Source organism: Varanus komodoensis, unplaced genomic scaffold (genome assembly GCF_004798865.1).
Source record: "Varanus komodoensis strain SLA01 unplaced genomic scaffold, ASM479886v1 scaffold14_1, whole genome shotgun sequence".
In the NCBI taxonomy this organism is placed as follows: domain Eukaryota; kingdom Metazoa; phylum Chordata; class Lepidosauria; order Squamata; family Varanidae; genus Varanus; species Varanus komodoensis.
The window spans coordinates 10,062,391-10,088,210 of NW_025335438.1; the positions used below are offsets into that span (position 1 = coordinate 10,062,391).

Sequence of the window (25,820 nt, forward strand, 5' to 3'; positions counted from 1 at the left end):
GGAAGAATTCCCAGCTATTGTTCCAGACAGCAGTTAGATATTTGGGTGGATCATGTAAAAACACTGAAAAGGCTGAAAGAGCATGTGAAATGTTTGTTTGAAGTGATATTACATCAGTGGATGAGACATCTGTACTTTTTGATGTGGTTTCAGGAGGTTTATAGTATTGTACAGGCATTTTAAATGGATTTTCTTTCACCATATTAATTCTATTATTTCTGAACTGATGTATTTTTTCAGTTATGCTATAAAAGATGTTGCATCTGAAGCACTTTTATGGAAAGTGGATTTGCATTAGGCCATATTCAAAGGAAATGTGAGCACTTGCAACTTCCTTGTGTTGGCATATCTTTTTGTCTGTAAATATACCAACTGAAATCATATATCTGTGCTTTCTCACTGTAATCCAGCATTGCTGCTACAAAGCAGAGTTGGTTGGTTTCCTGATTGTCATAGGGGATGGGGGAGCAAGAGTATGTTCCAGGCATTCATATAATTAGCATGTATTTAATTAAACTAATTTATTTAATATGTTGTGCCCCAGGGCTGGGGTCAGCACTTGGAATCCTTTGCCCAAAACAAGCAAAGAAATGAAATTTTAAATGCCCGGGGAACAGAAATATCCTCACATGGCTCTTAAGAGATAACAGTGTAGGCACCTGGCAAGCCTTGTTTTTTTGCGGGGGGGGGCGTTTTTCATAACTAGGGTGCAACAACAGAGAAGGACCACTCTTTTGTAGCCATCCACCTAACTTCATTTGGTGGAGGCACCCAGAGGAGAGCCTCTGAAGGTGACCTAGAGGGCTGGTCATTTTCCTGTTGATACTCTGGTCCAGGCCATTTTGCTTAACATTAGCACTTTGAATACGGCCCAGAAACAGACTGGAAGCCTGTGCAGTGGATGTCATGTAATCATGTTAGTGGTGGTCCCACATACAGCACATTGCAGCAGTCCAGTGAGGAGGTTACCAGACCATAGAGAACTGTCAGAGACTAACTCTGTCTAGATAGAGACAATGTTCTATTTGGTAACACTTAAACAATTGTAGGTGTGATAAAAATGCATTTTGCTCTTGTTTTCAGCACCAAAAGGAATTCTGCATCTCTCTGCTGATGTTTATCAAGAAATGGAAGCCAGTCGCAATAAAGCATCACCTGCTATCTCTGTAAACGATATGTCATCCAAAGACATGAGTCAGACTTCTAGTTGTTTCTTCAGTGTGTCTCCTACCACTAGTGGTATGGCCACAATTGCCAGGGAACTGCTCATGAATGGAACATCCCCAGCTGCTGAAGCCATAGGTCTGAAAGGAATGTCATTCACGCCTCCTTGTTCAACAGTGCAGTCTTCAAAACAACTGGAATATCTGGCAAGGATCCAAGGCTTTCAGGTATGGGTGGGCTGGAATAAAAGCAACTGTAAAGCTGGTCATTATGTTTGACTTGTAATTGTGACCAAAGTGAGAGTCAATAAAATATGCCATATGTAAATTAGGCAGGGCTCTGAAAAACGTTGTGTGTGCTCATAAAATCTCTACCCTGTTTGTTTCTGGCTATCTCTGGCCATTTGGAGCCTTTCCAAGGAGGATAAAAAATAACCATATTGGTCATAGGCTGTGCAGTCATTCCACTTTTGCCTCTGGTGAATCAGTTTTGCAGGTTCTTGAACTGGCTTGCATCCAGTGGTGTCCTATGTGAGTTCATGTGGAGGAGGACCTCTGCTTTCTCCCATCCTGTAGCAGCCTTCTGGTGCCAGAGAGAGAAAAGGGACCCAGGAAAGCCCTTATTCTGTAATTTTGCAGGTGTTAAAATCCAGGGGACCCTCAGCTGTTGTGCAGTATATACATGAGACAAAGACATTGAGTTCATACAGCCTATTGTGGCAGTGGTGCATGCCAGCCTTCATTTTTAGTCTGCCACTCCCAATCAGGGACTTGTCATGTCATCCTAACTGCATCAGGGATTCTACAAGGGTTGACCCTGCAACAAGCAAAGGGTTATTTTAAACCATCACATAACAAATGACTGGTTTGGATAACATGACAACACTGAAGCAGAGGTTGCAGAATTGTGAGCCACATCATGTTGTACATACCTGGACATTTTTACAGAGCCTTCTGGACCAGAGGTAAGAATCAGATAAAAAAATGGGAATTATACCTCTTTCAAACTGCTTTGCACTCTCTCTAAACTATTGTCACTTCTAACTATATATTCATCAGTATAGCTGTGGTTTTCAGCACATCAGATTTTATCAATTTTTCATCACAAATCACAGTTACATGAAAGTTAGAAAAATTCCCTTTAACTCAGCAATAGATTCACCATACTCAATGGAAGAATGTCTGCTTTGCATGCATACATTCCAATTTTCAATCCCCAACATTTCTAGGTAATGCAACAAAAACCGTTACCAGAAACATAGAGAGCTACTTCCACCCATGTCAACAGTTCTAGATGAAATGGACCAATAGTTTGACTCACTAAAAAAAGCTTCCTACATTCTTCGGTGAAGTTAAGATATGTGTGCATTCCCTGAATAAATATGCCACATACATTTGAAGTCTGATCTGGTTTCATACTTAATTCTACATTTCTTTGTGTTGGCTTTCCTCTTTAGACTTTTGAAAATGTTTGATTTACTTTTTTCCCATATGCTTAGCATATTTTTTAAATATTTCTCTAAATGAAGATTATAAGAATTAAGAAATACCAGATAGATACAGGTCAGTTAAAAACTTCATAAATGGTCATGACTGACATCTAGCTAACTCCTGGTGTGTGAGCAAGTGTTGCTACGTGCAGTAGCACTTGTTCTGTTTTTTTCCTGCCAACTTTTTCCACTGCATTAAAGCTGCTTTTTAGACATTGGATGATACTATGGGGTTAAAAGCAGACTGATGTTTTCTGGGGGAGGCATGATGCCCTATTTAAAACTGAAGAGGGTATGGGAGATTGTACGTATTACATCCATGTTAGAGCTTCTGTTTTTTGGGGAGTTTACAAGAAAATGATGAGATGCTGTTAAGGTTTCTTAGCAATAGTTTACCCTGATAAAAGTGCCCATAAGAGCTGGATATCTTTCATGTCTAAGTTCCTCTGTGTACAAATGCACAAATTTCTCTGAAAAGAGAGCATGTCCTTAAAAGATTTTCTTTATCTCATGCCTCTTTCAAATCTTGTCAGATTGCTTGTACCTAAAAGTGCTTTGATTTCAAAGATCCATTTCATAGTACAGTTTTCAGCAAAGCATTATTATTGCTTCTGTAGAAGTAGTAAACAATTACTAGGCACTGATTTGTGTTTTTCCAATCTTGTTCCCTCCTCCTGCCTCCATTCCTGATTAACTGGGCTTTAAAAAAAGAAATAAAATCCTTGTTTCCTGTTTGCCCAAGCTGCTGCTGATCATGCTTCGTTCTACATGAATTTCAGCAGATATTCTCTCCAATTCCCTCTTATTCCTTCAGTATATGCAGAAACTGGTGATTTTGGCTTTCTACCCACTTCCCTTTTGTTCAGTTCAGCTTAATACCTTGGCTGCCTGAGTTTTTGGAATGAGTGTGAAGCTCTGTGCTGGATCACTGAGCACTGAGGAGAGTGTTGAACAGAATCTCTGTGGGAAATGGCTTAGTGGGCTGTCAAATACTTGTCACCAGTCTCTTCACCATTTCACCACAGAAAGTGCTTTCTGTTCAAGATCTTGAAAGCCTTACAGGTTGGTTTTAGCGTACAGGTTTACCAATCAGGAAAATGGTGCATTTACCAGCATGTCACATCTTTCATGTCTTTTCAGTGCCTCCGAGTTGTGCATTTAACAACAGCAACAACAAAAATAGCTCCCATTTTCTGAGAACAATCATCATTAACTTGTCTGTTTCTTAATTATGAAACATATCTTTATTCTCGATTGATAATCATGCCTACTCATTCAGTTTTCTTATGCTGTATTTTTAAATTAACAAAATGATGAAAAATGACTCCCAAAAGGCAGTATTACTGTAATAAGAAAACAAATATACCCGTATTAATTTTCTAAACTTTTGTTGGAGAATCTCTAGCTAGAGGACATACCTTTAAAAAAACAAAACAATTTTATTTTATTTAAATTTTTCTGAATTCATTTTATTTATAAAATGTGCATGTGTTACAAGCCATAAATATTTGAGGACCTTTGGGACTACTATATACTTTTTTCCTTTCCTTTCCTTTCCTTTCCTTTCCTTTCCTTTCCTTTTTTTTTTTTTTTGGGCTCAGCAAGCATATTAAATTATTCATTACAAGTTATTACAGTTCTCTGTTATGAAAAGAGCTATGGTGTGCTTTGATTCAGTGAAAATTAATGAAGCCAAGTACTTAACAAAACAAAACAAAATCAGTATCTGATAAAGCATTCATATAGTTTAGGCTTACATTTAATAAGGGGAGAACACCCTTAAAGGCGGCCTAAAAATTATTTTAACAAAAATAAATAAGGTTCATATTTAAGCCACTAGCCTGAAGACTGACTATTAAACAAAATCAGATGCATGTAAAAAGACTAGGTTGTTATTTTTGATGTTTACATGCAGTTTCATTCATAGCTTCATAATGTGAATAAAAACATTGGCAGTGTAATATTAATATTCCTTTAATTTGTTTATGTTTAAATATCTAATGGAATTAGTATACATATTTAATTTAAACATTTTAAAATCACATAGGTCAGTTTTTCAAATGTTCTAGGTAACTAACATTGACCATGATTAGTTCAGTCTAGCTATTTTTTTTACTAAGGCAAAGTACCCACTGGAGATAACTACAGTTTGTCAGAAAGGGTCAATCTGGATGCAACTGGATTATTGGGAACTTGCTTACCATGTTCACACAGAAAGTTAGTGTAGACTTATCTAAACATTATGGGTTATGCAGGGAGAAAAGTTAAAACTACTATCTCTGTTCTGCTGTTTTAAGCAGCTTCTCCTAGATACTTTCTGATACCAGATGTAATCCAGATAAGGGGAAGTTGCCTAAAGAAATGGAGACCAGTGAGGTATGGCAAAGGATCGTTTTGCACACAGCTTTTTGTTTAAACAGTAGACCGTAAGCTCTCTTTCTGCAAACAGTACAGACATGTGTATAAAACGTACACAGATTCCCTGTCATGTCTGGTTTGTATTGGCATTGACATTTATGGGGGGATTTTCAAATATTTAGGAATGTAAGAAGTCATCTTATAGAGAGTCAGGCCATGTGTTTGTCTCGCCCAGCATTGTTGATGTTGAGTGGCAACCATGGCTCTCCAGGACTCTTGCTCAGCCTGGAGATGCCCGGGATCAAACCCGGGACTTTCTGCATGCAGAGCAGGTGGTTTGCCACTGGGTCAGTTGAAAAAAATGTATAATAGAGAGGGGTCAGGCTGAATTAACCTGGTTAAGCTTTTAAGAGTTCATAGAAAATATTCTGGAAGCTGGAGTTAGGTTTAGCTGATGTAACACATCTGGGCAGGTTGCCGCAGTCACTATATACAAACCAGCAAACAGCTGTAAGAACACCATAAGGAGACACTGATTGGTTCAAGGTTGAGAAAGGAATCCAACAAGGATGTCTCTCCCCTCTTTTCTGTTCAACTTGCATGCTGAAGTAATCATGAGGAAGATGGATCTTGAAGAATCAACAGTTGGGATAAAGATTGGAGACGAACCTATCAACAACCTTAAATATGCTGATGACACAACCCTCCTCTCAGAAACCCAGGAAGATCTAAAGCAATTGAATCAAAGAATCAGAGTGAGAAGTTTGGCCTCCTTCTAAACATCAAAAAGATGAAGATCTTGACTGCACAGAATGAAGCTGTCAAAATAGCAGTTGATAATGTGGAAATTGAATGTGTAGAAGAATTCACTTTCCTGGTATCACTGATTACTTGCAGTGGTGAATGCAGTCCAGAAATAAGGTAATGGATTTCACTAGGTCATATGGCAATGGCAACCATGAATCGACTGTGGAAAAAGAAGAACATCAACTTGGCAACCAAGTGCAGACTGGTATGAGTGTTTTCCTGTAGCAACCTACAGCTGTGAAAGCTGGACAATGAAAAAGTTAGGCAAGAGGAAAATTGACTCATTCAAGCTGTGGTTTTGGTGAAGGCTCCTGCACATTCCATGGAAAGCAGGGGCAATGAACAAGCAGGTGCTAGAGCATATTAAATCAGATGCATCCTTGGTCAGCAAGATAACAAAGCTGACACTCATTTATTTTGACCACATCATGCGATCAAGCTCATTAAAAAAAAGATATAACCCTTGGAATGCTCAGCAGCAAGACAAAACCAGGTTGCCGAAGAGTGAGATAGCGAGACTCCATCAAAGAGGAGGCAGGCCAGAACATAGTTCAGCTGAAAGAGATGGCACTAGATTGAAAAGTGTGGCAAGATTTGGCCCATAGGATCACTTATAGTTGGTCACAACTGAACAGCGGAACAACAACAATCATGAGATTCAAAGAATTCCATCTACAGGGGATATTTCAAGAAGGTAGAAAAGGAAAAAGACAAATTTTTTCAAACCCTACTTTCCACAATCTTCCTCATCTCAATACATAGTAATATCCTCCAAGCCTGAATTCTTTAGTAATACATCATACAGTGAGAAAGTTCTTAAGAAAGATCCCACCCCCGCCCCCGCCCACAGCATACCTCAAAAACGTCTTTCAGACACTTAGAAGCTAGGGATACACTGAACTGTTTTGTTTTAATTTCCACTTTTTAACAAGCAAGACATTTCCAAAAAAGACCTGCAGTACTAATTTAGCAGATTTTAGTAGGACATCTGAAGTAAGTATAGTATGTAATTAATAGAATATCTGGTATTTTAACCTGGAAGGTTATAAAACTACTCGATAGTCAATAGATTCTACAAAATATGATGTTCAGGGGAAAAGTTTGTTCGGTGAGGAAATATCTTTCAAATGGAGGTCAGGGTTGATTATGTTGTAAATTAAAACTTTACATATAAATAGTGTACATGTTTTCTAATTGTTTTTGGATATACACACCAATGTAATTTGAGTTTCTTAGTTTGGCAGACATCCCTAAGAATGTCGGCATTTGCATTTGCTTTGCTTTAAATTAACCTCATAAGTGGAGTTTAACTAGCAGCTATCAGGGCTTCCTTTCCCTTCCTTTATCCCCATACATTTGACTATCAGAAGTATGACCTTTTCAGAGGTTAAGAGTAGTGGTAAACTGTGAATAGTTAAGTAATTATTTACAGTTCTCCACCTGGAGACATTATTTTTAAATGTTTAATGTATGCAATGTGCCATAAAGTGCAACTGCCAAATTTGCTTTTTTGGTATCTTTGGCCATTTCATCAGAAAAAGTAGCACCCATGTTTGGTGCGTCTCAGAATAGCTCAACTGAACTCAACATTCAATGAGCAGTGACTAGATTGTAAGACAAGAGTTGCTGGGCTAGCCTACTAAGCCTTGAATCTTTTATCAGTACAGCCAGCACAGAACAATCCAAAGGAACAACCTGAAAAACATATAGTAGTAACACAATGATCCATTTGCTGCCATTCACTTTGTTTCAGGTTTTAAATTTTAAGTTAATACTCAGCAGATCCTCCTCAATAAAGTATGCCAAACTTTTTTTTCTTTAAATTTGGCCAAACTAGGAATACCAGTGCATCTGCTCCAGCTTTCTTATTTATTATATCTGACCTAGGCTGAGCTTATTAGTGAAATTAATTGATATATTACACATACACCCATTTTGCATGATCAAGCTGAAACAATTCATGGTGGCTTTTGTTAACTATCAGACATGCAGGTCAAATGCCAGCTAGATTTCCCTAACTTGGCTACATTGGCATGGCTTATCATGCTTCTGAATGTAGACATAACTAGTCTGGGGTGGGTAACACCTCTTCAATGATTCATGGGCTGTTGCTGGGTTATTTGAAGATTTCTGTGCAACCCAAACAAGCTGTGCCATCAGGGTTCAGATGACATGGCAAGCTTTGCTAGTTTGCCTAATTAGGGAAATCTAGCCAGCATGCATGGAAGATGTGATAAGCCACAATGGTTTGTTTCAGTTTCTGTGGTCCTATGAACGGACATGTTTGAAAAACCAACTGCTCAGAAGTAATGCCCTCTGAGGAGCTATTTCTGAGAAATGGATCTCTAGGCTTTGGTGGTGATATTCAGCATGTCAACACAAGAACTATACTACTGTGACAAAAGTTACCCAAGCCATATAAGGAATCCACTTTATATAAATGGCTTACAGATAACCCTCATGTAAGTTGCTTTTTTACAAGCATGTCAAATCATACTTTACCATATGAATGTGTGTTTAAAAATGTATACTTATTGAACTGTAGGGCTGATTCACATGTGTTACTTGATAACTATGGCATAGTGCAATAAACTTTATTCATAAATGATGCATTACAGTTTTGTGCGGAAGAAGCGTTTTATAATCAAATTTAAAGGTCTGGTCTTGAAGAGTCTCAGGAGCTGGTACCAGAGTGCCAGTGTCAAGGTTAGGCATGGTTGGCTTCATACAAAGGAAAGGACTGCTGACAAGAGCTCCCTGATTGTTCTTCTCCTCACCATTGCAACCTGCTTGTACATTTGCCACTTAGTCTCTGTGGGGAGAAGGGCAAGCAGTTGATGCTGCTGTCTTTTAGCTCAGCTTTCCCCAACATTGTGCCTTCTAGAAACATTTGGACTGCAACACCCAGATTCTCAGTCAATGGCCCTGCTGGATGGTAATTCTGGGAGTTGTGGTCCAAATGCCTCTGAAGGCCACCAGGTTGGGGAAGGCTGTTCTAGCTCAGTGGCTCTTTATATAGCAGCAATAACAAGAGTAGTTCATAACAGTAGTTCATGAGAATGGTGGTGAGAAGGTAGGTTTATTGAGGCAGAGGACAGATTGAGTTTCTTGGTCAAGGAGTCTCAAAAACTTGGAGCAAGTACAGCATATGCCTACTGTATATACTGGCAGATAAGGCAAACTTGCTTATAAGATGTGATCAATAGTTTGGACTGTTTTTCTGGTGTGTATTGTATGTCAGGTGTATAAGACGTCCCCCAATTTTTCATGGGGATCTTATATGCCATGTATATGTGGTAAACCATTTTTGTAAAAAAGGGCTTTCAACTAAAACAGTGTTTCCAATTAATTGGGCAGGCAATGTTTAAAAGCTAATATTTTTGACGCAGATACCGCTGAAAACTGCAGATGTGACAGCTAGGGCATGTACCTTTCAACCAAAGATAAAATCTTACATCTCCACAGATTCAACTGTAAATGATCAACTAATACGAAATCAAGAAAAGTACATTCATATTCTTATCCATATTTTATTTTATATTATTAAGCATTAGAGAGTTGGAACATCAGTGGTTTTGCAGTTTCAGATTAGAAGATCCTTCAAGGGATACCTGTTCAGTATTTCTCATTGGTGATATGCAGTGTTGATTCACAGTCAAGGAGTTGCCTCTGCTTCCTGCTCTTGACCCTCATGCGCAATTTCTGTCCTGGTCAGGAAGTGGCACAGGGGCACCATCCTGTTGAACACTCATGTGGATACTGATTAAAAAGAGATTCCTTTTATCATAGCTAACTGAATGAATAACTCCCAGAAACAAAAACTGAAAACCACGGCTCTAATCAACCAACTGTCCTTATACCTCTGGAACATTCTGGATGAAATGGACAACAATTAGTAGATATGAAACACAGAAGCATTGTCATCATTGTCTTCTTTTTCTTCCTCTCCTCTTTTTTTCATTGTTTAGCTTTGAAAATTAAATTCTATTCAGAAAGGAGATGAGATTCAGTTACATGTTTACAAGGAAGAACAGTGGATCTCTTTGGACTGATTTAGAAAGATGCATGAATTCAATGCTGTTCGCTTCTTAAAATAAAGATAAACTTGAGCAGGAAATATCACAGAACAATGCCACTGACCCTCTGAAATCCAAACTACTGCAAAATGAGCAATTAGCATAACTTTTCCAAATTAATGAACTGAAACATATGCTACATGTGGATGTTCATATCTACATCTAATTGTTGGTCCACCCCCTCTGATTCACCCATCCTACCTCCAAGTGTATCTGACATCTACAAACTGGAATGTCCTGTTTATATATGGACTGCCGTACATATTGGAAACACATACAGCTGAATTCGGACTCAGTCATTCTTAGAGTAGACCTACTGGAATCAGTGAAACTTGTTAGTAATGAAAATGTAGCCCTTTTCAGAAGCAAGTGTCTTGACTAACAAGGCCTATTGATTACAGTGTGCCTACTCTAAATGTGTCTAAGTCTGTATCCATTCCATAATCTGGGTCCATTTCATAATTGTTTAATGGTGCTTTTCAGCCAACATGAACTGGATACTGTCTGTATCTATCCCTGTGCATATGTGACAGATCAGGTGTAATAAACACATCCTCCCATGTCCCTTGAAGAGAGTTTATATGTATTCAGAACCTCTTTCACCTTAAATTCAAGTATCTCTCCCAAAATACATGGGGAAGTATAGTTGATTCCTATTGATGTTCCTCACACTACTTTCATGGGTTCCGGGTGTCTGTGAGGAACCTCAGGCCAAACTCTGTCAGATTGCTGGAACTGTGAAGGTTGAGAAGTTTTCCAGTGTCCTTTTGCTTGCTCTCTCTGGATTCCTTTTATAGGTGTGTTACAGTTATAGGTGTTACAGTTTTGTGTGTTGAAGATATCTTGTAGTTTACCATGTTGATCAGACAGCATACAATTTCATATTCCCTCCTCCTCATAATGATTTAAATGCATATAGTATTTTAATTTGGACTCAAGGTTGGTTAAATTGTTTACCTGGCTACTCACAAGAAATTTTCTGGTTCTGAATGCTGCCAGTCTCAAAACTCAGAAATCTCAGTGATTGTAGCTGCTGACCTTAAAGTGGTAGACCTCCCCTAAGAGCACTTCGCTTCAAACATTGCTGAGTCAGAAGACATAATTTCCTCCCTGGGACATCAGCTTGGTCTGCAGAAAGCAATAATGGTATGTGCTTGAGAAATGTTATGTGATATCTTGCTGAACAGTCAGTGTGTACAAAGAGAAATGGTAGCTGGTACAGTGAAAGATAACGCAGTCAGAGCTTAAAAGTAAAAACAAAAGGAAGCAGGGTGTGGGGCAGGAAGCCATATCAAAAGAAGGTGTTTGGATATGTTCTGTCAGATGCTCTACCCAGTCTTCAGAATCTCCCCATTTCCTATGGCTCATTCCAGTCAAGAAAATTCCCTGATCCTATGTAGCATTTCCAGTGGGTTCCAGGGCTGCCAATAGAAGTTTCTGGTGTGCTACAGGGAATACACATCCTTTAACTTATTTAGGAGGATAGCAATGGCAGGATCTTGATTAAGTGGGGCCTGTTTTAGGGCTCATGACTCAAATAAAATAGTTTTTCCTCATTCATTAAGACTGCACACATTGTTACACATGCCTGCAGCTTGCCTCGTACATGGAGAAATCTTAAGTGATATTTTTAAAACCAGTACATTTGGTTTTTGTTTGGGTTTTTTTAATAGCTGTAAAGCTGTCAGGGCCTCTCAAAATAATGTAACCAGTACTAAACAAAGCAGGCTGTGCTCCCTGCCAAGTTCCTTTTAAGTAAATCCTTGATAAAGTTAGATGCCAACCTTGCACTGGAGTGAAGCCAAAACTTCAGAAGGCTTAAGTTGCTATGGATGGAATTGTAAAAGCATGGAACACAGTTTTTTTTTATTTGTAGGCTGGTGGTTAGTTGTTCAAACCTAACCTGTGCATTTAATTTTTACACATAATTATTCAAAAGAAAAATAGTAAGAACTATAGATTAGAGAGTAATTGAATTCATAAGTTACCATTAAAATGGTTCTGTTTCAAGTGAAAAGTCTAGCTTTTCAGAGGATAGATTTTCAGGAAGGAGCCTTTGATGGAAATAAGGGCATTCCAACTTGTAAACACAAAGAAACAACATTATATTTAAAACAGAAGAGAGATGCCTTGCACAAATGGAAATAGCTGTGTTGTGTGTGTCATGTTGCAAGGCTATAATTGAATTAACACCATATTTTCAGCAGTTCCTAGAACAAATGAAGCTTGCATGCACTCCAGTTTCTGGATTCACTTGCGCTACACAAAATCTGTTCTCCTTTTTTACTTTGAGCAAGCTAAAGCATTTGTAACCAAGAAGAAAATTAGTAGCAGGTGTAAAGCATATTTTCACTGATGCAGAAATCAAAATGTTATTTCAAATATTATCTTTTTTGGTTTGTTTTATTCTCCAAACCTGATTCTTCACAGAGATTGGATACAGCTTGCCATAATTATTCAGCAGAAATGCATGCCTTTGAAAAGAAATACTGTTCTTACATACTGGATTAGAAGGCTCTGAATCACTTTTTATCTCTCTGCTTGTTTTCTATGCCTGTGATGGAATAGGTGGTTACTGAGACTTCTCTTCTTTTGTCAGTCTTTTCTATATTTTTTAACTATGAAATGCAAATAAAATTTAGAATTCTGGCTGTGTGTACACTAAGTTGTTAAATGAATATCAACATTCTCTTCAATATAACTATCTAATATGTGCATTCCTGAATGAATATTTTGCTTTTTCTTCATTTAAGTGGAATTTTTCATAGCTCCCATAATTTTAATGAGTTATGTGTAGGACAAGATCCTGATTGTGCTTGTGGTTTAGATGTGCTTATTTTCTTACCTTTAATAATGCACATTGTCTTTTGAATATCATTAAATCAGTTGATTTTCAGTTAAATCAAATCAGCTGAAAACCAATATCATGGTTAGAGCAACATTTCCCAACCTGGCTTTCTCCACATGTTTACTACTTTAGCATCCATTAGCCCCAGCCAGCATGGCCAATGCTCACAGATGATGAGACTGTAGTCTAAAACATCTGAAGGATTTCTGGTTGAGAGAGAATTGGTTAGAGTATTGGATCATGACCTGGAAAGCAGACAGTTAAGCTCACTGGTAGATCTTGTATGAATTACTAACTTTCAGCCTAACATATCTTCCTGGGATGCTTTAAGGATGGCAGAGAAAGGGGAGAATTATGTAGCTTTCCATCAAGAGTTGTACTGCTTTTCTTGAACTAATTACAGTATAGAGAAATACAGAGTCACCAGCTCTGTTGTTGTTGTTAGGAATCATGAGATCTATTTACAGTGCTGATGTCAGGAATGGTGCAAGATATATTGTGGAGCTGTCATTCTTTCACTTGCTTTGTATTGTCCTCCTGTGTGGTAGCTACAATAGAAACTCTGCTCACTACTGTGAGGCAAACACAGCGATTAATGAACCTGAGGTGTACTAATCAAACATAAGTTTTCTTGACACAATGATTGCAGTATAGATCACATGTAAATGTTCAGGCCTTTATCTATGCTTAATGATCTTGGAAGGGGGTTTGCTTAAATGTAGGTGTTTTTCATGTAGGCCTTAGATTTATTCCACAGGGGGTGAGCAGTTAGCCAGCTTCCCAGTGAGATTAGTAAAATATTTAGTTGTACCATAGATCAAGAAACTCCGGGATTTCAGGAAGCAAGGTTTTTTGTTTTTTTTAAAGAAAGTTAATGTTGTATTACACCAATCCAGACTAAGGTTTTCTTCTTTATTTTTCATTTTATTGTACATTAATGTTAATTATAAAAAAATTTATAGCGGTTTCTTATACCTTAATTTGCGATTTTCTTCCTGTATCCTAGCAGTGCAAAACTTGAAAATGTTACCTAAGTTTTAAAACTATTGAAAAAATGTTGTTTTAAGGATAGTCAAGTTGAATAAAGGATATCTTAAAAGTACTATAGCCACAGACTCTAAAATTATGTGATAATTAAGCCCTCTAAAGTCAGAAATCTTAAAAAGTGTGGTAGTGGTGGAAGGAAGAGCTGGAGAAAGATCTTAGGGAATCTTTTTCAGATACAATAGGAAGATGAAATAGTAGTTAATGTTTTCCTTTAATATCAGTGAAAGAGAGGTGGGAAGAAGCAGAATATGCTGTAATGAAGTATCATGAACATTACTTAGCACAGTGGGATTGTTCAGAAGTAGCACCATGGTTTGGTGATAGATGAACAAGCCTCGATGGATCTTTGTGTTTGAGTACTTTGCACTCCCAGTCATGCCCCATAACTGTTTATGTTAACCAAAGTCTTCCATTTGTATCAAACCACCACTGCATTATTTGTATCTGCCCTGCAAACTAGAACTGGCAGTATTAATTATGGCATGCCACAGGAGGAATAAGAATTGTGTCATACAAGGGGTAAGAATCTGAGTGTTCTTCAGGACTCATTCATGTAGCATCAAACCATGGTTTGCCATTAAACCTGATCCACTCCAGTGCCTTTAAGATCTCCATTTTATTCTTTATTGCAGTGGCTCAAAATTTGTGCATGATATTTAGTTCTGCATTATTTACTATTATTTATTGACAAAACATATATAGAATATATCTAAAAAAAGTTTCCCAAGAGGTAAAGACTAAATAAAGAGGAAAAAATAAAAAAAGAATGAAAATATTTTAACATTAATGTATATCTATAAAACTGTGGCCAATCATTCAGAAAAACTGGTTTAAATGGACTTTAGCAGCTATCAAAACCTAAGCAAAGCTGGTGCCTGCCTGACATCAACTGGCAGGGAATTCCATAGAGAGGGAGCCAGTAGACTAAAAGCTTTATTTTAAGTGGATCCTAAATGGTTTATGCAAAACCACCTGAAGAATTCCATTCAATGACCTGAGTGATCAGGCATGCTGATAAAAAAGATCAACTTCTCAGAGAGAGCTTCCGCTATTGGGCATTATAGAAATCTAAATAAAAAAACAGACGAACAAAATAAATGCTGACTCAAGGATCACTGAAGGGATGCAAATCTGAAATAGAATCATGGATCATCATGCTGGATAAGAGCTGCTCTTTTGGTGTCCTAAAGAATAAATAAATAAATAAATAATAACTGAGGACAGGTCTGTTTAATGCGTTAAATAAATACAAAGGAAATTATTTGCAAGAGCCCTCCCTCTGCTCATCCTAGCAAATGGCAGTGTGCTGTCAGTTGTTGAGATTTGTGCATCGAAGGACACTGGGGCATTTTATTACCAGTTTATTTCTGTCTGGCCCTCTGAAACTCCTGCTGATGCTTTGAATCATAGAGGGTATGTTCCAGGGGTTGGATACATGAATTCCCATGACTTTTAAAATAATTTTAAGCTAATAAATGTTAAAGGAAGAAAGCTTTTAACCAGACAGAAATGTGTTTTCAAACTGTGAACAGCTAAGCTTCGGTGTGGGAAAATTTCTTCCCATAAGTAGCTTTTTCTAATCTCATTGGTATCGGGTTAATGGAAGGCTCGTGTATTGTCCAACAGAGTTCATAAATTTTAATTATTTACAGCCAACAGAAGTAAATAATACATGGCTTCTTCTGAAGAATGACCCCCTTCATCTACCAATCTTCTCATTCTTAGTGACTCAGATATGAATTTACTTTTGAAAGCAGGGCATGGCTTTCCAGGGCAACCATCTAAAACAGCAAATCCAGTGCAGCAACATTTAATGGGATCTTCTGTTCCCTGTTCACAAATCAGCTTCTTTTATTGAGAAACAGCAAGGGGACAAATAGAAAATGTGAGCATGCAAGTATACAGAAGAAAGAACACCTAAATCTGAGCAGAGGGATAAATAGGAGAGAGCAGAAAGGGAAACCAGAGGCAAGTTCAATGGGAGTATCCTCAACCACTGAGAAATGGGGAAGGAGGAGGTTGATATTCTTGGGAACTTCAGCAGGAAGCAGTTGGCTTGCACAGCTATGGAAGTGTGTGGTGGTGGTGGCAGTGGCAAGATTTAAAAAAACAGAACCAAATGATCTGAATGAGGATGGTGCATTAAGCAGAGGAACTCTGGGGTCTGGCCATTAAGGAAACTCTTATGTAAAATTAAGCATGCATGCTGATTCAAGCACTATATCAGTATTTGGAGTCCTTCAGTATTGCCATTCTGGCTCATTTCTTGAAATCTTATTGCAGTGTTAAGTCAATATTCTTGTCAAACCCCTTGAGAAAGGCAGCCATCTGTATTTGATTTTTATTTTGCAGATTGCATTGTTGTAAAATTATGCCTAGAAGTTCTTTGTGCATCTAAAAATTCATGAAGTGATATGAGGTAGAGAAACTTTATAGTGATAGCAAATGTGGCTTCAGCACAATACAGCAATTTTGTTCTTCTTTTCATGGCTTATATCTACATGCCTGTTATACACCCATCACTGTCACATAGTTACTGAATGAGTGAGCATGTCATTTGATGTCACGTCATACCTAAGTCATTGTGAAAATAAATGTTACCTAACTCTGAAATGATGAAAGCAATGTCTTTTAAGTGCCAAATGTTAGCCAACCTTTCCTGAATCATAAAAGTCCTGTCAGACTGACACAATAATTGAGTTTCAGGTTTTAGAATCTTTCTTTCTTTTTCCACTTCTATGCTTCCCCACACCCCTTTGTTTCCCTGGGTGGCTTGCAAATGCTGAAAATAGTATATAAATACAACTGATGAAACAGATAAAACCAGTAAAATCAATAGGTTATAACCATCTCATATAATAAAAGTATAAAACCACGCATAGCATGACAAAATGCAACCAATAAATTAACAGCCAAAATTAAATTACTAGTCAATAACAAAATATAAATTATACATTAAATAAGTGAAATTAACCAAAAATGTGTTGGACCAAAATAGTTTATACCTGGTGGCTAAAGGAAAGCAGAATCAACACCAGCCATGTGTCCCTGAGGAGTAAATTTCAAAGTCTGGCACTGCTGTTAAGAATGGTCCCCTCCTAGCCCCTTTCCCCTTGATCTCATGGCGGGGGGATTCAGAGGAGGACTTCAGAGGAGGATCTAAGCAGGTGGCTAAGAATATATGGAGAGAGGTGCTCCCTCAGGAACCCTGGTCCCAACCCATTTAGAGCTTTGTATGTCAAAGGCAACGCTTTGAATTTTGTCATATTTCTCTGTGGCCGGACACACTCCCACTCACTATTGTCAGCTTATACCAGGCAGCCCCAGCCCTTTTGGGTCACTTACATATTAGAAATTTTAGAAGTTGTGGGACTTGCCCATTCAAACAATGGTGGCCATGATGCGTAAGTCCAATCATAAAACCCTCATTTCCCAGAAAACAAACTGGTGAGGCTAAAATCAAAGCTACTTGCACAAGGCCCTATTGGAACCTATTGGAAATGGGATCTGAGTTTCAAAGTGCAAAACTTCTGTTTTGCACCCTAATAACAATGGTACAGGAGGGGTGCTGTCCCCTTTCAAGATACTTTAATTAAAACAAATCTGAACAAATGAAATAAAAATCCTGAGAAAAATCAAGAGAGTTAGGAGACATTAAGGTACTAAGAGAGGGATCCATGGGCACAACGGTACACATAGATTTCACACTGATATTCTGAATCTACCAGGTTATACGTAAGTGATTCATTTATACATTAGTTTTGACAAAAGTGCATTAGACAACTTTCTTTACCATTCAAAGGGCACAATAAAATCAACAGGTACAAAACTAAGCAATAGAATCAATTAGCAGTTCTCAACCAGCATAAGTCCCATGATTAAATCATGTTTGAAAAAAGCCTGCTTAAATAAATTCATCTTCACTACCTGCCTGAAATAGGGCCAGTTATATTTCTTTCAGAAGAAACAAAAAGAAAAGGTAGCCTTGTTGGCTAAAAGAAAAATTCCAAAAGAAAACTAAGCTCCATATTGTTGAAATGTCTTTATTAGGTTGACAGAACTTTCCGAGTTTTAATCTGGTCTAAGCAGGTATTGCACTAATACTGATCAGCAGATTTGGAATATTTCTCAGAAAGCCAGCCCAGCCCTGGATGCTTAGCATTTGTATGCACTTAGTAGCATGTGTACATATTCAAAAGATCTTAAATGCAGAAATGCTTCCTGTAACTGGTGAACTGGGCAACGTGTTTTTATACATAAAGAACGTTTTGAAGCACATTTTTAATGTATAATACTTTCCTTAGACCCATCTGTCATAAAGGTCATGCTCCACCATGGTTAGCTCCCCAACAAGAAGTCACAGCACACTCCCTTCACCATGAATTCTTAATATTGTACATGCATCAGGCAGCAGCCTTAAAGACGTAAACACAATTGATTAGAAACTAACTTGAAAAATTAAATAAAACTTTTTTAACAATTAGTTTGAAGTGGCACGAACATGACTGTGAGGGATTACTGTGTTGTTTATTAGTGATGCTATGAAGTCTTGTTCAAGACACTTGCAACTGTTGTCAGGAGACAATTTTGTAACAGCCATGAATATAGTAGCTGCAGGAAGATTCATGTTTTCCCAGAAACAAAATAATTGCAATCTAATATCCCTAAAACAGAAATACTACCTTGAAGGAGGCCTCTGGATCCCATTTCATGTCTCTGAGTGGAAGCCAAAGAATTTCAAGTAGGAGAACAGGATTCATAGGTTCAAAGGCATATCAATTAGGCATGTTCAGTATTAAATTTCAAAATAAAAACATACATTTTCAGAGCAGTTTTCTCTTTTTCATGTACACCCTAGTAGCTGGAGTTGAAGTACTCCTGAGGAATAATCGTATGTGATCTCAAACATGGTGGTAGAGATAGAATTGGCTTTGCCTGCTCCAGTTGACTGTAACAAATAAGTGTTCACAGTAGTTTTTCCTTCATTTATGGTGTAATGGTCCATTAGTCAGTCTTATACAATTGATTTCATTTTATGATATAGATAAAAATAACAAAACAGTTCAAATGTTGAATGTTAAATATTGCAATAGAGAAACACAAAACAATGCTAAAGTAAAATAGAGATAAATAGCAATTTAAAAAATAATATGAGAAATCATACCAGTACTTAGGTTGAAAAAACCTCTGAAAATTTTGCAGTTGATAAATCCACATGAGGAAATGAGTTGCAGCTGGTCACAGGCAACACTACTCTCCTGCATGTAATTGGAAAAACAGAAAAATAAAATATACTTAAAATCCATTAAAGTGTTCTGAATTCTAGGGTCACGGCTACAACATACTGCACTCATCTGAGTGTCTGAAACATTTTTTGTGATAACAGTTGAATTTCTGTTTAGATTTGGAAGTCACATGCTTGATCCCTTTAATTACTCAGAGTTAAGCCACTGTGTACACCAAGTGTCTCCTCTTGGTTTCTAACTTAAGTATTATATTTCTTTCTGGCAAAGTTCCACAAGCAATTTAGCAGGCCTGCTTGGTGGGGAGAATATCTGAGAGAGGGTAGAAAACATTATCAAGTGTTGAATGAAATAAATATCTACACAACATTTAGACATGCATGCCCCCACACACACATGCTAGACATCCAACCTTTAGTCTGATAGCATCAGTGTTAGCAGTTAAGTTAATGGTGCCACTTATTCAAGCTTTTCAAATGAGTTTTTTGATAATTGGGGCAAAGAAGGGGCTGATGTGCTCTACTAGCAAGTCTGTTTTAGGAGCTTTGGCCATTGACCTCTACCTTCCACTTGGAGAGATCCAACAGGAAAAATAGTTACCAACCAAAGTTTTATTGCCAAATACTGTGATTGCGCATGGCATTGAATAATTTGGCTGGCAATGCTTTGGGGAAGGTTCCCCGCCCCCATGGACTGGACCAGCTAGCGGTGCTGTCTGGTGTGTGTCTTGTGTTGCATTTTTCTTTTTCCTTAATATGTGCTTAGTTCGCTTGCTTGAGCATAGTTTCCCCTCACTTCCTGAGTGAGGAAATGTACTTTGTTACACTTTTTGTCCCCCAGCTTTTTTGTTTGTTTTAATTATTGTATTATATTACTATTTTAGTTATTATAAGCTGCCCTGAGATGTTTTATCAGGAAGGACAGGGTAAAATGTTTTAAACAAATAAATAAAATATTCATTAATTTGTGCCACAAGTAGGGCTAAGCAGTTTGTACTCTGATGAGCTTCAGAACTCTTTGCATTGGTTTTTAGAATTACTTGTTCAGTAGCTTGGACCTTAATAAGATGGTGTGTCATGTTCTGTTATAGGTACACTACAGTGACAGACAAAATGGCAAAGAATGCATGACCTGCTTGACACTATCTCCTGTGCAGATGACTTTCCATGGTACTGGAAGCTCCACTGAAGCCAGCCATAACCAGGTATAAATAGATTTAGCTCCTTTATTTTTGGCCAGTAACCTCTGAAACTCTGCCTAAGACAACATTTAGGTATCCCAAATTGTTCTTTTATGCATGTCAGTTTTGGAATGTAATTCTACATTTTCATTAAAAATATACAAGGTACATGTTATGCAGAAATGAGGCAAATGGGATGACTTTGTTTCTGATTCCTCGCAGAGCATAATGAAAAGTCAAAGTGTTAAAAAAACTTACTGTAAAAGAATGAGTATTCTGCTATTAGTTTTACACCAAAAACTATGAAGCCTTACTCATATTTTTGTTACATAGTGATGATTCTCTCAGACCTAGTGCTTTAAAAGAGGAGGAAATAATGTGTAGTCCTTCTAGCACTTCCAGGTGACCCGTGACTCTTGATTTAACCTGAAACCTGTAGGGGTTTGGGGTTTTTTTCCAAATAAAATAGGTGTAGTATTCAGATGTTACTTTCCACCAATACCCTCATCTCTATGTATAGTGAGATCAGGAGAATCCCCTATGCTTTGTCCCCAACATCTGCCAATTATATATACTTCATCCAACATAAGTTCCATTTTAGCTATCTTGAAAAACAGCTATTGATAGACATATCAAACATTAATTTCTTTAATAGAATAGCATCTAAATTCATAGCCATCTCCACATGCTGTGGTAATAAATTCCATAAGTTGGTTACTCTTTGTTGCCCCTTTGTATGCCCTGGATATGCTGCCATATGATTACCCAAATTTTAATATTATGTAAGTAATTGTACCTACCCTTGCCACATCATTGATAAAAGTGTAACTCTGTTTCTTGTTTTTGCTTGGTCTATTTTATTTTTTATTTTTAAACTTTGTACTTTTAAAAATAACTAATGTTCACATATTACCAAAACAAAACAAACCCTCAGTCTAACAAAATAAAATCCAAATGTATCCACACGGTTCAACAGTCAGGCAGGATTATACAGTGTGACTGGCCTGTAATGCTCCAGACTTGAAGGATTATGGACATCCCACTGGAGGGAGGGAGGGAGGGAGGGAGGAAGGAAGGAAGGAAGGAAGGAAGGAAGGAAGGCAGCATCAGAGGTGACCTCCCTGATTTTCTCACCTTGCCAAGAGACTTAGATGACTGATACTGTCCATTTAAGCCTTCTCCTGAGTACACAAGGAAGATAGACTGAGGCACTTGCAGGATACATCATGTCATGGCAGCTCTTCCCTCTGTGCTTCCCTGCTTGCACACAGATCTCTGGCTTCAAGGTTGGCCTTTCAGCCTTGAAGCTACAGATGGGCACAAAGCTTGGCAGAGGGAGAATTCTGCAAATTCAGATTTCTAGCTCCTGCCTTTCAGCACATTTCTGGAGCTGAGACACTGATCCAGATAGTCCTATATCTAGGTAGTTTCTGTATTGTAAACATAAGATTGCATCCTAAAATAATGGAACAAGCAATAATTAGTTGAATATACTGTGGCCTACCTCTAAGTGATTCCAAACATAAGCCACGAAAGGAAAAAAGACAAGACATAAATAACACAAAATGCAATGCAATTAGCTTCAATAAATATCTCAATATTGCAGATATAGTACAAGGTATTTAAATCAGTATATGACACACCAAGTCAAGGGAAGAAGAAAATCATTCATATCCTTACAAGCGTTTTCCTTTTTCTAACTGTTTCTGTTCTGATACCAGCTGATCTTTTCCTCTGAGTGAAAACCGATTTAGCCTTTACTCACAGGAAAGTTGCTTTAGTGGCTAGTCATTTTCGTTGTACATTTCTAGATTTTTAATTTCAATTTTGATATGTGGTAATCAGAATTATGTGCAGTAATTTAAATGTAGCTTGCAATGAAAATTTACATAAATACATTAGGATTCTTGATGTCTTATTTTTAGTCCCTTTCCAGTTCATTCCTAGTATCTAGTTTACCTCTTTATATGCATATTTTCACATTTTTTATTTTTTAAAAAACAATTGAACAGTTTCTTAATACATTCTCATATTTAATTACCTTGCTAATTTCCCCATGTTCAGAATAGTAATCACATAATATTGAACATGGATTTAACAAAACTAAAATAAATATAGCAAATATATCAAAGTCATTGTTAACTCACTAGAATATTTCTTAGATATGCTTTTGATTGTCAGAACATACACTGAATCTTTGCCATATATCACCTCTTACCATGAAAAATTTGTCCAATCACAGTGTTTCTGTTAGGCTTGTCATCTGCTAAGTTGTTGCATATGCCAGATAGATCATGGTTTGTTATTTCTGATTGGACTGCATGCCATATTCGTGGTATTCTTATATAGGAAACATAAAACACCCCTTATATCTATTTTGTCTTCTGTTTCATATTAAGTTATTTTTGCTGGTACTTCATGTTTAGGAAATATATGACAAAGCATTTGCTTTTCCCTGGCAACAGCTGGAACAGTCTTTGGCACACAGCTCTCTCTCTCTCTCTTTTCACACACACACACACACACACACACACACACACACACCCCGTCCGTTTGCATGAAATGTAATATTTTTTTCTACCCAAGTTAGTTATTACATTCCAAATACCATTAAAATCTACACTAAAGGATAGATAGATTACAAAGAAGACAGAGCTTGTCTAGGTGCATAGCTAATAACATTCACTACTCTGGATGTCAGCAGTCTCCGTTGTGAGTTGAAATGCACAGCACAATATCATCTATTCATATTCATATCACATGCTACTTAGATCTTACAAGGAAAAGGGAGCAAGAGACACCCAATGGAAGAAATTCCACATCTCCCATAATTTCAGGGGAAGCCCAAAGAGTGTCACCTCAGTGACTCTTCATGTGAGAGTTTATAAAAAAAACATAGTGGATATATTTCATAAAAGTTATTCTGAATCTCTTTATTAATAAATGTTCATATACTTTATGATATAGAAAGTAGGCAAAGAGTGCTTAATTTATATCTGCCTCTTGTTGGTTTGCACTGGAATGTGATTTGTGCTTTTGCCCTTATTACCAACACACTCTTCTTTAGCGCACAACCTGCCACATCCAGGAGATGAATAGGGCCATCCCCTTGGTTTTCTAACAAATATTATTCTATTGTACATGGGTGGTCCACCTTGATCAAAGTTGAAATACATCAGTGATATAAATTTATGTTTTACATTCCATGTGCTTGCAGAATATGTTCACAGCAATTGTTTGCATATGTATAAGATTTCAGCTCCACTTCTAACAAATTATTCTGTAAGTTTGACCAGTTTTTTCCTGTTCAATGAAATTGTTCAATATTAGAACTAATTTATAAATCCATTCCACCCACAAAAAGATGTGCAACATTTCCTTGATAGTTTGTATGTACCAACAAGAGTGTGTGTTTGCCACAATTATTATCTGGTCAAGAGCCTATTTGTCATTCAGTGTTTGTTTGTTTGTTTGTTTGTTTTCAGTTGCTTGGCCCGCATCATGGAGAAACAAGTTTGCATAGCTCATGAATTCTGCAAGCATTTCCGCTATACTAGATCCATTTCATATGATGCAGATAAAATTCAGAGCCCATGTTTTTGTAATAGATTTCCTAAAAATAAATTTCAGCTTAGTAATAATAAAACAAGTGCAACTAAACTAGCTCAGGCCATAAGTGTATAGATATACCTACACATTAAGAAGACTCAAACTCTTTCTGGAAGCAGTTTATTGATCCCGTTAGTATCTTTCATCTTCCCTTTCCTGAGATTCTTTTTCTTTCTTCACTCATCAAAGTTATTACTTTCTGAAAACTCTCCCCAAAGTAGTTTTGTTTTTGGAACTGCTCAGTGATCATTTTCATTCAGTGACTAATTTATAAAAAGAGAAGTGCCACACTTCAAATCTATTTGGCTTCTCATGTAAAAGTTTGACTTAAGTTTGAACAGACTTTGATTGCTTTGTGTATATGTTAAAGAAGAGATTCTTGTGATAGTGGCATATGCCAAAATTGTAATAATTTGATCATAACCCTGTGGAACATATTGAATGCTCCTTATTTTGAAGTATAACTCTGGTTTGTTTCTTATTTCTCGTATTTGAGACCAGTGAAAGTAGCTTGAGATCTTACTGTGCTACCTATGAAACTATTGCTGCTCTCTGGTAAAAACTGTGGCAAATAGAAGAGTTTGTTGCACGTTAAGTTCTCTAATGGAGCTTGCTCTCCTGGATAAATTGTTTCCCTTGTTCTCTAAACAGAAATTGTTTTATATAGGAAAAAAGTAAATAAATAGAATGACCACTTATATCAGGGAATACCTAAAGGTTAAGATATTGAGTTAATATGAGAAATTTGCATTTCTTTTCACTGTGGAGTGATTTCAGATGTTATGAACAGGTGTGCTGTAGACACTCCTTACTTCAGTTTGTGACTTAATTTTGTAACTACTTCCACTTAAAGTATCTACAGATGTTACATACGTAGTAGTACTCTTTAGGCCTTGTAATTTTTATTGCTTTATAATAGTACTTATACATTCTGTAATGGTAACATCTTCAAAATTCACTTTTGATCAAATTAGCCTTTAAGATCATGTAATAGCAAACACCTGGTATCAAACAATTAGTAAGATTAAAATACAAGAATATGGAGAAATCCAGAAAAGAGTCAATTGGATTTCAGTTTCTATGAATTTAACCTGCAGAACCTGGTGCAGACAGATTTTTTTAAATGCTGCACACCTTCTGTAGACTATATGCTTTTGGGGAGGATTTGCAGTAAGTCACATTTTCATAAAAGTGGATTAGTATACAAGAAAGAAATAGTCATACATCCCTAAAACAAAAACAAAAAAAAACCCAAAACCCTCTGAACCCATCAGTGGGTGGATGACAGAATCACAGATGGAATGGATTTAACCAAATCCCTACATCCCTATTAGAATAGTCACATCATCGTGAGTGCATATATGAAGTACTCCAAAATACCAGGCTTAAATTCAACGTTGTATGAATGAGCTTCCCCTTGCTCTTCTCTCTCCACCCATGCCGTCCCAATATATGTACCATATCTGCACTAGAGTTTATCTGAATTGGCTGTCCCAGTCCAGAAAAGATTTGGTGGATGTCTTGGGGCTGCAATGGGAAGGGGGAAAATATTATCCTAGCAGGCTAGGATCAACCCTGTGTTTTTGCAACATATTTATAATCCTGACAGTAAGGCCTCAGAATTGTATTCACTCTGCTGCTCAGCTGTGCATTGATGCTGAAGTACCAGCAGAAATGCTCATAATGAACAAAATTATTGTTATAGATAACAATAGCAGGACCCCCATATCTAGGAGCATAGGTTCCAAGCCCCACAGGAGATGCCTGTGGATTATAACAAACACAATATGCACTATGTACTGTACATATACATTTCTCTTTTCACAATTTCATGGATAGAAAATTCATTCTTACCATACTTCCAGAAACCTTAGCATATGATTTTTTTCTTTCCCTATTAAATCAAGATTTTTCACTTAAAGGAAGCACTTTACGAGTTCTCTTTGGCACTTTACAGCACTTTACGACTTCTCTTTTGTACTACGATTGACTGCAGTTA

The 25,820-nt window shown here is 37.2% G+C and overlaps 1 protein-coding gene across 6 annotated transcripts in view; it reads left to right on the forward strand.

Moving 5' to 3' along the window:
- The window catches only part of STAU2 (staufen double-stranded RNA binding protein 2), a 169,260-nt gene that overhangs the window by 82,885 nt on the left and 60,555 nt on the right, over window positions 1-25,820 (forward strand). For all 6 annotated transcript variants that reach the window (XM_044423932.1, XM_044423930.1, XM_044423931.1 and 3 more), the window contains 2 exons: window positions 1,084-1,391; window positions 20,123-20,236. In XM_044423932.1, coding sequence (XP_044279867.1) covers window positions 1,084-1,391; window positions 20,123-20,236 — 422 coding nt within the window. The remainder of the gene's footprint in view (window positions 1-1,083; window positions 1,392-20,122; window positions 20,237-25,820) is intronic.